The 12944-nt window shown below is 40.4% G+C and overlaps 1 protein-coding gene across 1 annotated transcript in view; it reads left to right on the top strand.

Moving 5' to 3' along the window:
* The first annotated feature begins 2935 nt into the window (after positions 1-2935).
* The window catches only part of LOC150095892 (uncharacterized), a 31354-nt gene continuing 21345 nt past the window's right edge, over positions 2936-12944 (top strand). The window contains exon 1 of the mRNA XM_090409407.1: positions 2936-3018. Coding sequence (XP_090265533.1) covers positions 3016-3018 — 3 coding nt within the window. The 5' untranslated portion in view covers positions 2936-3015. The remainder of the gene's footprint in view (positions 3019-12944) is intronic.

Here is a 12944-nt window from a genome sequence, read left to right as displayed (position 1 = left end):
TACAAAACAGAGAGCTAGTTAGTGATCAGTTAGTTCATTTGGTGGAGATGAGCAGGTTTTTTTTTATTCCTTCCAGAAACGCCAGTTTTGACTTTAGAAAACCGACAAACCATCCTTCGAACACAGTTGATAGTTGTTGGGTGGTTTGTCGGTTTTCATTTGCTTGACTACGCAAACATGTGTAGATCTGTACTAACGTTTAAGAGAAGTGCGGGGAGTGTATATAGGTTTCTATAGAAAGAGCCAAGTTCATTAAAAAAAAAAAAAAAATATGGATCGATGACGTCAGGAGTAATTGAAAGTAGCAGTATGGTGACTTGAATTAGTTTAGCGGTGAATATTGTTTGGAAACTAAGTATTATTTTGGTACATTGTTTCCTAGTTTTTGTGAGCTGCATACAACAATGTCCGTGACGTAACAATAGTGATGGAAGAGGCAGTGATGGCGGTGTTATTGTGTTCATTGCATAAAAACAAAACATGGTTGATATTAGAATTCCAGGGTTTCAAGAAAAGTTCGGAATGTCATTTAAACCAAAGGGGGGAACTATAACAGTTCATATCCTTTGCTGAAGAAGTCACGGAAGTGCTATTAATGATGGAGTTCAACCATTTTTGGAATTGCTTTGTTGTATTAGATTTTATTATAACAAAAACGATTTTGCCTTTGCCTCACTCGTGCTGTAACATATTAGGGCAAGCAGTTCGTATCTGGGCCGATCTAGAACTATGACGTGTAATCTACTTGGCCCCCAATTTCCAACTACCCATCCATCTTTAACATTCTGGGGGGAGATCGACAATCGGACAGGAAAATTGCAACCAAAACGCTCGTAATTGACAGCATTTTTTTTTTTTCATTCTTTCAATTACGAGAAGGAAGTACTCGTTTCTCTTTTAAATGTATTGTGCAACATGACGGATCCCCTGTATTCACTTTTCCTGATTCCGTTTATCCTCCCACTTTGGGTCTTCCGGCTTTCACACGTACATTTTTTTTTTTTTTTTTTTCCTGTGGTGTTTTATGACTATCACTTTCTCTGGGTGGGAGACTGTAACGCAAACCCCTGTATGCGTTGAAAGACGTCTAGTAGACGGCAGATCAGACGTCCGTAACTCGACCCCGTATCGACGATGCTTTGTAGTAGGAAAGACCTAGGTTCAAACCTCGTCTACGACTCAAGAACCTTTTGAAACGGTTTTATACATGTGAAGGTGAGTTGACAGGTCTCAGGCGGAGGCTTCTTGAAATTGTCATCTTGTGGTTAAATATAAAAGTGCATGTGACATCGTGTAATGACGTCCGGATCCTTCAATTTCGTCGTCATTATTCTCAAAAGAGAACAAAGACGTCCATTATTTTTATGAGGAAAAATTCCTCTTCTGAACATCCAGGAAGAGCCATCCGGTCAAGCAGATACCAGTTCAACCTCATTTTCAGTCATCGAGAAAAGTGTCGCCATCGGCTACCCACTAGGTCACTAGGTGTTGACCCAAACACTTTTATCATCGCTTTTGGGTCATGTGACATGGCGTCTTAGCTTTCTACCGGAAACCCAACTTCGCTTCGCCACTTTTCAATAGCGTGGGCAACAGGCACGCCATCCCAAGAGTCGCAAACAGTCACACTTTGACTATTTCAACTGTCCTACTCCTTTACAAAAAGGTTTCCATAGAAACAGGAAATCTGTCATTGTTGAACTGATGACTAGCCACTGGTTTCCATAGTTGTGGTTTCCATGGTAACCTACATGGAAATTGATGTAGGTTTCTTTTTTTTTTTCTTTTCAAGTTTTTTTTATTATTATTCTTTTCTACTGTTTTATTTTAACGTTGAGATCATGTTCCTTATCTGACTGTGCAATCTTTATCTCCTTCTTCTTGTGAAGAAAGTACGAAGAATTAAAAACACATTCGATGGTCGAAATTACACTATTAGCAACGCATATAAATATTTCAGGTTCGGCCTGTGCGACAAGGAAGTCTTAACGTTTATTTTTCATTCGAGTCACGCTAAAGTGCTGGTCGTATATTTTGTGGGGTAGATACCTGCACATCCGTACCGCTCTGTAATGACTTCTGTTTCTTTTTCTTGGAAGTCAGCGGTCAAGGATATGTAACATCAAGTCCTTGAACACTGTTGCTTGTAGTATTGAGGTGTGCAGTGGCGATAAACTAGTTTAAACATCCTGCACTACCCATTTCGATGAAGTAAATGGGTTTTTATTTTAGTACGGTGTAGTTCGTTTGTATATTATTCCACTGAAAACCACTCAATAAAATGCAAGGTTATAACAAACTGACGTAAAGCGCCACCTGGCGAACAAATGTACTTTCGATGATAAAGGTTTGATTGCAAGGATGTGCATTGCCATGTATTCATACGGGGTTATATCTATTGCATATATTACATGTTCCAAAAGACTTATTCAAATTATCGGCGCCCAACAGCAATTTCCCTGCGTGCGTCAAACGTTATTAACACAGTGGTAATTACAATGTTGGTGTGCACGTTAAGTGGTAGTTTATTACACAATTTTAAACAACAAAAACAAATAAATGGTTCCATAATCTTGACTGAAGGTCTTTCACTTTTCCTGCCACCATTTTGTCTCGACTTTCCCCTACCATCTCTTATCCCCCCCCCCCGGTACCTGACAGTGACAAGCGTGTGTGACGATATGTAGTAGGACGAGGGAGGTCGTGTGTTGTGCAAGATGCTGAGAATGCAAATCGTCTCGAGGATGGAAGGTGTTTTGTTCCTTTTCCTTCGCGTTTTTGAAACAAGACTTGCATGCCTGCCCCGAGGCCGGTCGCTTCATCAGCTCGAGAAGCTTGCGATCACGTGTCCCGAAACGCTTCGTGAAGGAGGACGTTTACGTATTAAAAGGAGAGTACGTGCGCGCGCTCCGTTTGTTTGGCTACCGCTCCGTGTCGAAGTTGAAAGTGGAAAGCAGGTGTCGATGAAAGTTGACTAGAACAGGGGAGGCGAAAGAAGAACGTGCGCAGGGAAAAATGGTGAGTGCTTTTCCATGTTTTTATTATTTCGGTTAAGCTGGGGGAGGGTTACGATCGCGACTTTGAAAGGTCAGTCGTAATTTAGGTTGGCGAGATTAAGGAGGAGTTGAATATTGAGAGCGGTGGGGACCAACTTACAGTTTGGTTGAGCTGACCTCTGACCCTGACAACGAAGTCGGCCTAAACGTACTCATTCCATGCAGATCTTTCCTCTTCTCATTAAGCACCGTAGGTAATCCGCGGACTTTTTTTTTTCTTTCAATCTTTGCTGTAGTGATGTCTCCGCACTTGCTTCATAAACGTGAGGTTACGTTGATGACGATGATGTCGATTTTTGTCCACCCGTATGCGACTTTTCTAATGTTGAATCCTGTTTGTTCAGCAAGCATCCATGTTAGATCACTTGCTATCAGTGGCGCACTCAGGATTTAATGTTGGGGGTGGCCGAGTTGAGTAGACGATTTGAGAATATACACAACGCATCGCATACGACCTATGACTGAGCATCTGCAATGATCTCTAATTCATAAGTTGTATAGAAATAGAAGATACGCCACAACATAAATTTTTCAAAGAAATTAATTTTAATTAGGAAAAGATTTTTGGAAAATTTTCTAGTTTTTTTTTTTTTTTTTCCTCCTTTTTCTTTGGGGATGCCAGGGCTCCCTTGGCCACCCCTCTGGGTGCGGCATTGCAAATGGCTTCTACTCCATCTAAAATCATAAACTAATGCGTTAAAGGTCTAAAATGAGGGAAAATGGAGGAACTTAAAAAAAAAAAAACAGTTTAATTGCCTGCTTATAAGTTTCATTTGCGAGATCAGTAACTGAATAGACAGCGCCATAAGAGTTTGATTTGCTACTGCAAAGCTATTAAATGAAAGGGAAATGTTGAAGCCAAATATTCGAAACTTAAGCTTCAAAACCGACGTGAAAGTTTTCAAATTTAAAGATTGCTACACTATTGAAAAGAAGGTTTATTGAGTAGAGTTCGTGTCTTTTAAGTAGTATCACACTAATATTTGACTAATTCCTACACGACTTTTTTTTTTTTGTTTTACTATTCAAAAAAATACATTTCTTCTTATGATAATATTGAGCTATAGGTTTAAAATGTATTTCGTGGGTGGAAGTCGCATAAAAAAAAAAAACTTTGTTGTATGAGATCAACTTGGCTAAACATTATTCGACCTTAATTTAATCCAGTGGGTCCCTCATTAAAGGTTAAAAAAAAAAAAAAAAAAAAAAAACGATGTTCCCGTTTCCTCGTATTTCATTTAATAATTTCCGTCCAATAATCGGGACGCCTAATTATTATCACGTACGATCCCCTGGAACTCCCCCTTTATTCAAGAGTGACCGTTCTGTTGCATACTAAAGAAGTCCGAATGAGATCGTCGATATTAAAGATTACTTCTAACGCCAGGCGGTCGTAAAGGTAAAAATTAGTATTCCGGCATCGTGCAGAGAATGTTTATAGCCTTCCAAGGATCCCAACCCCTCTTGTCCCCCTATCATCAGAAATCCAATATCAGTATTGTCTTATTTCGATCATTGTTGATATTCTGACCAATCACCACTTTGGAAACGAATCACGTGTTTTGTGACGAAACTGGCTGATCGTCCACAATTGCTTTCACCATTTGGAGCCCGTAATATTATAGCGAAACGTTCACACGGCGCTTGAATCGTGAAGGGGAAAGCACTCGAACTTAAGGAAAACGGTAATAAAAGCCCCATTCACTACAACCCCTAGGTGGCGCTGTTAATAAAAAAATAATAATTTATGTCACCGTACCCCACAGGTTTGATGAGCACTCATCTTGCATTTCCAGGGCATAGCTTAAAAGAGCCTAAACCCATGATCTCCGTCATTTGACCTTTTGATATTTCCGCATTCTCCAGAGACGGAATATACGAACACCTCTAGCGACTTAAGCTTTTCATCTATCCTAAATTGAGATTTGACTTTCCTGTAATATGACGTCACGCCCCTCCCTGGATAGTTTCGTATTTGTGGAAAGGTGAGCGATGCTAATCCCGCATCTGAATTTAAAGAATGCGGGGTCCCCGGCCTACCCCGGCACTTCCTTCATGGGGTGTCTCTCCGTCAGTTCTCATGCATAAAATGGGTTAACCTACTACCTCAACCCCCCCCCCGTTGTTTTTTTTTCCTTTTAAATAAATTACGTTCCTGACAGATGTCTGAGATGCTACCATTGTTAGCTGTTGTCACTTTGGGGAAGATGGAGCGAAGAGTAAGATGAATGCGTTTTAAGACTGCAGGTTGAATTGTACATGGTGCATCCCCGTAAGCATCTACGATCTATTCCCATCTGAAAAAAAAAAAAAAAAAAAAAAAGCTCATAAATGTTTGTCTTCCCCTTTTATTTCAAAAGAGTTGAGCTTATGTGATAAAAGAAAGATTGAGGCCATCAGAGGTGTTCATGACCGCTTCTTACTTTTTTTTTTTTTTTTTTTAAGGATGTGTTTAACGTGGGCGACCAACTCATCGTAAAAGCCGACACTTCTTGGCGTTTTATAAAATACCGTTAGATCCGAACCATGCAATGCCCTTTGTTGACCTACATGCACGATGTGGCGACTGATTTAGCAAGCCAGAATATTCCACACACACACGTGTGCTGTCGGGATCAAGAGAGAAAGAGGGTTGCGTGCTATCCCCTTGACACTTGAACTCGCAACACATAACCGTTGGCATGCAAAGTTGTAATACGATAATCGAATTCGGTTTCAATATCTCTTACACGTATAGGGGGATGAGTTGTAGGAGTCTATTTGGCACTTTCAGAAAATATAACCAAGTGGTCGAGTCGTGTTGCGCCACCTAGCGACTATAATCAGAACATGTAAAGTTTACTTTTGAAGCCTAAAGTTTTTTAAATCCTCGCATATCGTACGTGACACAGGGCTGTCTTAGTGTTACATACAAAGCTGTCCCCCCATGAACATTCATTGGAGACGATCCCTCAGCAAATTACTGTTCTAAAATGTTTTTTCTATTGCGATTCCTTGGGTCATACATCTTACCTGGTCTTTCATTTTCTTTTACTCTCCAAAACCGACATAAGTTGGTCACGTGTGTATTCGTACTAGATTTGACTCCTTTATATGAAGGTGACAAACCCTAGGTTCGATATCACCACTACAAAACTGGTTCCTTGTCTGAAATACTCAGATAATGGATTTTTAGTGATCTGATTGTCCACTTCCTGCTATCAAATCAACTGAGTGCTCCTTTCGTTGTCTGACACGTCGTCAATTGAATCCCCCATCGTCTATCCTCCCACCCTCAGTTCAATAAAATGCTCTTCAGAATCTGTCTTCCGCAATCCAATCACCTTATATGACCTTTAAGAAAACGTAATTAATTTCCGAATAAAGCGATGGAATAAGACACGCCCTGGATTCATGTGAGGAATTGACAGAATGGGAGAGTGATCTGGTTTCGAGGATATAGGTCTCTGCACAACCACTTTCTTTTTGACAAACACAGACAGCTCCAAATAATGAGCTGGTCTGCTATCCAATGGATGCGAACCACATTAGAAATAGTGCAAAGAGAAGAGTTATCGTATACCCCCTTCCACCCCTTTTCGGTCCTTCGAGGCATTCATTTTTCCTTCTCTTGTAATTATAGTCCAACGCCCCAGTCTCTCTTCAAGACTGTTTATCCACTTAAGGATTTACTAAAACCGCGAGCTTGGGTACAAATCCAATTAGCACACTGATGTGCTCCACATAAGGTGCAAGTCGAACTAGCACTCTCCCCCCCCCCCTTCTTGGATAGTCTTAAAATCATCTAGGAAGATCGTAGTCTGCTTTTGACCTTTCTGAAGGAGACGAAATTATACTGTGGGTCGAGGAAGTGTCGTGTCGTTCAGATAATGAGGAGAGCTAAGAAACCAGCAGGTTGCAGTGCGGTCAACGCACAAAAAAAAAAAAAAAAAAAGAGTAGGTCGTTGCACGATGTGCTACATACCTCTGCACATCTCAGCCACCTTTGCCTTTTAGATGTTCCCGTGTATAAAATCAACAGTAATGCCAATAAACAATAATACTTCAACTAAGAGTGTTGCGGATATGACGTCACAATGGCAACAGAATGTTCTTTCAATTGTTAGGATATCGTCTGTAATTACCGATTTTTTTTTCTTTTTTTTTTAAATATAATTTGTGATTGTTAGTTCTAATACATAATCACTAGTTTTAAAAGCACAAGTGTATGTTATTCACGTCCATTACTTGTACCTCGATCAGACACAACTACTTTGCAAGATACCAATCATTTCTATCTACAAAAAAATGGAGCTCCACCTCCTTTTGGGCTTTGATTAAATCATCATATGACAATTAGGTCAATTATATGCGTCTTTCCATAGATATTGTTCTACATGTTTGCGCAATCGTCCTCTATTTCATACATTGTTATTAAAATGACTATTGTTTTCCAGTTTCGATAGCTGAGGCTTCAATTAATCATTCTGTACTTCATCTGGTCCAACAAGATTATTTCTTATGGAAGAGGTTGGTTAGAATGCATTGTGTTGCTCTGTCCTGTCCAAAAAACCGGAAGTTGGCAAATGACGTCATAGGATTTGACTGCACAAAGAAATTACTTTCGTTGAGAAAGTTACCGCAGCAAAAAAGGACACTAAATTTAGTCAATGCGAGGTATTCAAAGATGTCGTCTGCCGTGTATTGTCGGGGGTTGACAGGCGTTGAAATAAGTCGATGAGTCTAATTTGCTGACAACCTTAATCCAACCGTTTCTTTTTGTCACCTAAACACGTGTTTGGACTACTTGACAAGCTCATTATCAGGCACGAACAACTGCTCTAATTTTCTTGTTCGTCACCTACGATGACCTCTGATCGCAACTCCGTCTTACGAAAAGGTCATGAATTTTTTTTTATATATTTTTTTTCTCGCATGATACCGAAGTCGTTCTTAGGGGGGGGGGGGTTCTCCCCTCTTTGTCCCACTGCGTAAAATAATTGTCGGTTGGTTAATAGGCCACGTGAATCTTCGAACAGTGTGATTCCATGCGTGACCGACAGGCGGCATATTTGCTCTCACTTAAAATAATCGCTATGCTGGTTTGTCATGTCAATTGAGGACCAACTTCATGCGCGAGTGAACCCCGAAGATGAATACGCGATGGGAATATATTTAGCGAAATGAGTTTTTTTTTTAAGTCCAATGAGTCGTCAAACATTCCTTTAAACATATCCGGGTATCTTCACGTACGTGTTTTGTCATTAAAAAAAAAAAAAAAGCGGTCAAAGTAACATAGAGCGACAAATGGCTTATTCGCCAATGAGGTTTCCCCAATCGTGTATTTGGTTAGGCTTACGTGATGAGAATACAAACACCGACCAGGCTATAATGAAGCCATCAAAATATTCGCTGTTTCCAGCAGGTGAATTCTCATCTATATATATTTGATGTCTTTAGCTATTCCTATACTTTAGTGGCCTAAAGATTTTGTTTTATAATTTTTCTACCATTATCTACGGAGTGGTGCGAATTTAGGTCGCACCTCCTTTGTGTCACGTGCCTGCATGTAAACGATTTAAGAAAAAAAAAAAAAAAAACCGTCTTAATGAATATCATTGCACTTATGAGCTACGATCAGTCATCAGTAGTTCGGGTGCTTTTTTTTTTTTTAAAGCTCTCGTACCAATCGCCATCTTCGTCTTACACCAAAAAGGAATGAAGTTGAAACATTAGGAACTAAAAAGTCAAGAAAAAAAGCAATTAATGTTTGCTATCGATTTGGGTCCTCACTTCCTGAACCCCCCCCCCCCCCCCAAGAAATTCTGTTAAGATTCAGCATTTCGTCGCCCTCGCTCGCTATTAGGGTTACGTGTCAATTTATTCCGTCTTCATACGGAGAGAATACGACATGCAAAGAGGATTGCCGGCTACCGTTTGACCATAGTGAGGATGGATTATTGTTCATCCGAATAAAACAACAATAAAAAGAAGCCACCTCCTGAGGGTATGCCGTCACCTCGTGTAACCTCCGCAACTATTTCCTCCTACAAACAAAAGTCATCTGAATTCATTCCCGCTCACCTTTGATCTTTACGAACGAACTAATTCCCCGTTAGATGACTGATGTACCAAAGGGATTTCACTCCCCCTCCCCTAAAGAGCAGTCCTTGATCCAGACAGATACAAAAGATCACCGCTGATTGATTTGGATGCTGACATAATTGCATTAGTAATGGATCTGATTGGTGTGTGTGTGTGTGTGTGTGGTGCTGCAATTTGTCGACCCCGTTAATACACCCCCTCCGGATAAACTTCTCCAACTTGAACGTCCCCAGGGATTAGTTTGTCTTTTTGTTGTGAGCCTACTTCAAAGGCAACTCTTCTTTATGACGAGAAAAATGAAATGGATGTGCGCACTGGCATGCGTTGTTTGAACCAGAATACGCATAAACGTCATTGATACGTCATGAAAAATGTGGGAGAGCTTTTGGAAATAAGTTGGGATGTTTTCTATGGATTGATCGTAAGATGTCATCTCCATGGTACTCTCACTATTCTTTTTTTAAGATTTCCCGCCCTAGCTTGTTGTGGTTGAGTGGGGGGGGGGGAGGATGAGTTATAATGAAATTTTCACTGCACTAAAACTCCAAGATTCTTATCTCCTGTGTCTTATAGAAAGGTTGACCTGCTTACCGCTTCTGTGCCTTCTGTGTGACCCCATTATACGGGTACAGATCCGAAGAGTGGGTGGGGAGACCACGCATGTGTGAGGGAAATGAAAAATTAGCTCTAGACATCGTTGAAAGCCCAAATAAACGACTCAAGACTTGAGGGATGTTTGAATGTCCTTTCAAGTTGCATCGCCATTTTGCGTGGGTTCTTGGGGGAGGGGGGGGAGGGTAGCGAATGAAATGTTGAAAAGTAACCCGAGTTCAGATAATCAGTAGATGTTTTAATCCATACCTTGGTGTGTCATCGAAGCAAATCGGCACCCAAAGCAAACCATAACCGGGACAGTGCTGCCCTCTAGCGTAGGTGCATCAACCAGCAAATGATCGTACGCGCTAAGTTAGTTCAATAACTTCAGAGCAACGCAAGCAATCCTTCATCGAACAAAAAACGGGTATGACCTTATCGTCCAGAAGCGACGGGTGACCTCCGCGTATACGTATTACATGTACAGATGGGGAGGGCGTCAAAATGGATGGTCGTCATTAGAGCGAACGTTGAAGGAAATGAAACCTCCGTAATTAGAGATTTGGCGACTTAAAACTCGTACGGGAAAAGGACGCAAGGTCATGATGTTCCCGCAGATTTACGGAGAACAAAGGCACGTTCGCAAGAAAGGGAAGAGTAAACACATCCAGCGAGCGACGCAGATGGAAACGCGCCACTCGCGTCCCGTCTAACTGAAAACCGGTTTGGAAGAAGAAAGGCGATAGGATGGGGGAGGGGGGGGAATAGAGCGATAAACGGAGTGTGCCGTAGGAGGTAAGGATTTTCAGCGTCTAACCCGTTCGAGCGTAAAGTGTGCGCTAAGGAAAAAACACCGCGATTCGACGACGGAGAACGAAAGAGAGATGATCGCAGTTGGGGACCAAACGCACACGAAAATAGGAAATACTGCGGACGGTCGTCGACTGCTTATGATGATTGGCACAGCGAAGGTAAGTCGTGTTTCTAGTTGTTGTTGTTTTTTTTTTTGGGTGGGGGAGTCTTTTTTTTTTTTTTTTTTGGAGGAACTTTAATAAGGGAAAGATTTGTCGAGACAAAAGAGATGACACAAAGGAAGTGGCGGAAGGATTTAGAGGTGATGGCAGCATCGGGTTCGTACGATTCCCTAGGACTCCTTATCCCTTTCGCATGTTTTCAAATTGAAGATTTCGCAGGATGACAGCATGCAAAACAAACCTTCAAAACCCCCACGCATTTTAGAAATTTCTTCTTCTGTGATTGATGCTTAACTGGAGAACGTCCAGTAGTTAAAAATATTGCGTAATTGGTAGTTACCACCGTGGGTATTTATTATTATTATAGAAACAGTAGAGATTTATTTGGATATGATTGTGATATCACTAACAATTCAGTAAATAAAACCCACTTAAAAAAAAAAAAAAAAAAAGCCAGCGAATGCCATTTTACCCCCCCTCCCACCAATCAAATTAAAACTAACCTACACTTCTACGTCACCGTGGAATTAGTTCATCTCTTCTGGTCATTTACACCTTTTCTTACAATCATATTTTTCTCTGTTTTATTATTTATTTCTTTTGTTTCACTTCCCCTTCTTTGTTAGAATCCATTTCTTATTCTTGGAACTGGTGCAAACATTTGGTGACTCAAATACTTTCCTGTTAGTGCAATTGTTTCCCCGTGCTTGTTCCAAATGTGAAGTGTCGCCTTCCCTTAAAAAACACCGAACCCATCATTTTACGGAGGTCACTCACCTGCTCATAACCCGTCATATCCTGGCGCGAGTACCTCATTTGTTTGGGTGCGATAGCACTTAACACATGATTTCCGTAAAAGAGGTTAAAAAACAATTGTTAAACTTCCCACACCCCCGTTTTGAAAAGCTACCCCCCCCGCAGTTCAATCAGCTAACAAAGAATCCGAAGATATTCAGAGATCATTAGAATTCTTTATATTCTTCCGCGATGTGAAAATAGTACGATTGCAATACGTATTCTAATAATCATTTTGCAGTTTGAGGTAATGAAATGGGAGCCAGTACCCTAAAGGATCACGTAACCTGCAACTCAAACAGATAGTGCAATAAATCCATGGTAACTCCTTTATCACTTAATAAACAATGATCAGAACTCGTAATGTTGATTTCATTCTTGAAATAAATCAGCATGGTTTCAATGGTAACCCCTTTATCATTTAATAAACAATGATCAGAACTCGTAATGTTGATTTCATTCTTGAAATAAATCAGCATGGTTTCCATGGTAACTCCTTTTATCGTTTATATAAACAATGATTAGATAGGATATTTCTCTCTTGATACGTGCTTTTAAGGTTTATCTTCACTTATTCCCATAGTTCAGCGTCTGTTAATTCATTTCAGCTCAACAGAACTCGGTACACAACTATGATAACCGTCAGTTATCCTGCTTATCCTATCTAGAGTAAGATTTGCATTACGTCTTGCATCCACCACACCCCCTAGTTGACATAAAACAAAGGCAACAAGGGCTCCGAATGGGAACATCTGAAAGAGACAGAATCAAGTAATTGGATTTAAAGGCCCTCGTGGCATGTAGTCTACATAACGAAGGCTTATCTTTGCAGGCCTGGCGATATATTCCTGGGATTTCGTTTGAACAATGAAATGATCCAGTTTTTGTATGTTGGGTTAGCAAACCAGGCCGAAGAATTCCATCTCTAAATTACCTTTTGGGCGTGCTATTCCGACTCAGACCACGATTTTTATTTTATTTCTTTATTATTATTTTATTCATTTACTGACGAAACTGATTTTGCAGTGTTCGGCGCATGTACGAATTTTATAGCGGAATTAAGTGACCTCCAGAAGGAAGGCATCATCTGTTACATAGTAACAAACCTACTGTCAATTGACTGAGTAATCCTGCTTGATAGACGGAAGTTGCGAAGATAAAAAAAAAAAAAAAAAAAAAAAGACGATAAAGAAGGTGTGGTTGCTGCCAGCCGAGTACCTGATGCCCTTCAGGTGGTTTAGGAGTCCCTGAGATGTTTTTGTTGGGTGGGGAAAGAAAAAGAGTTCTGAAAACCTTTAGTTGAAAACGAAAAACAGCCTTGGGGTGAGTGGTACGCGTTTAATGCGGAGAATTAGAATATAAAAGCAATAAAGAAATGATGCAGGCGAAGTTGAATAGACAGATGATAAACAATAAAAAAAGGTCTTTTTATTTTATAGAT

The sequence above is a fragment of the Typopeltis vanoorti genome, chromosome 19, assembly GCF_054136105.1.
Source record: "Typopeltis vanoorti isolate ZY-2024b chromosome 19, IOZ_Tvanoo_1.0, whole genome shotgun sequence".
Classification (NCBI taxonomy): Eukaryota; Metazoa; Arthropoda; class Arachnida; order Uropygi; family Thelyphonidae; genus Typopeltis; species Typopeltis vanoorti.
The sequence above is the reverse complement of the archived record's forward strand: the minus strand, read 5'-3'. Positions and strand labels throughout refer to the sequence as shown.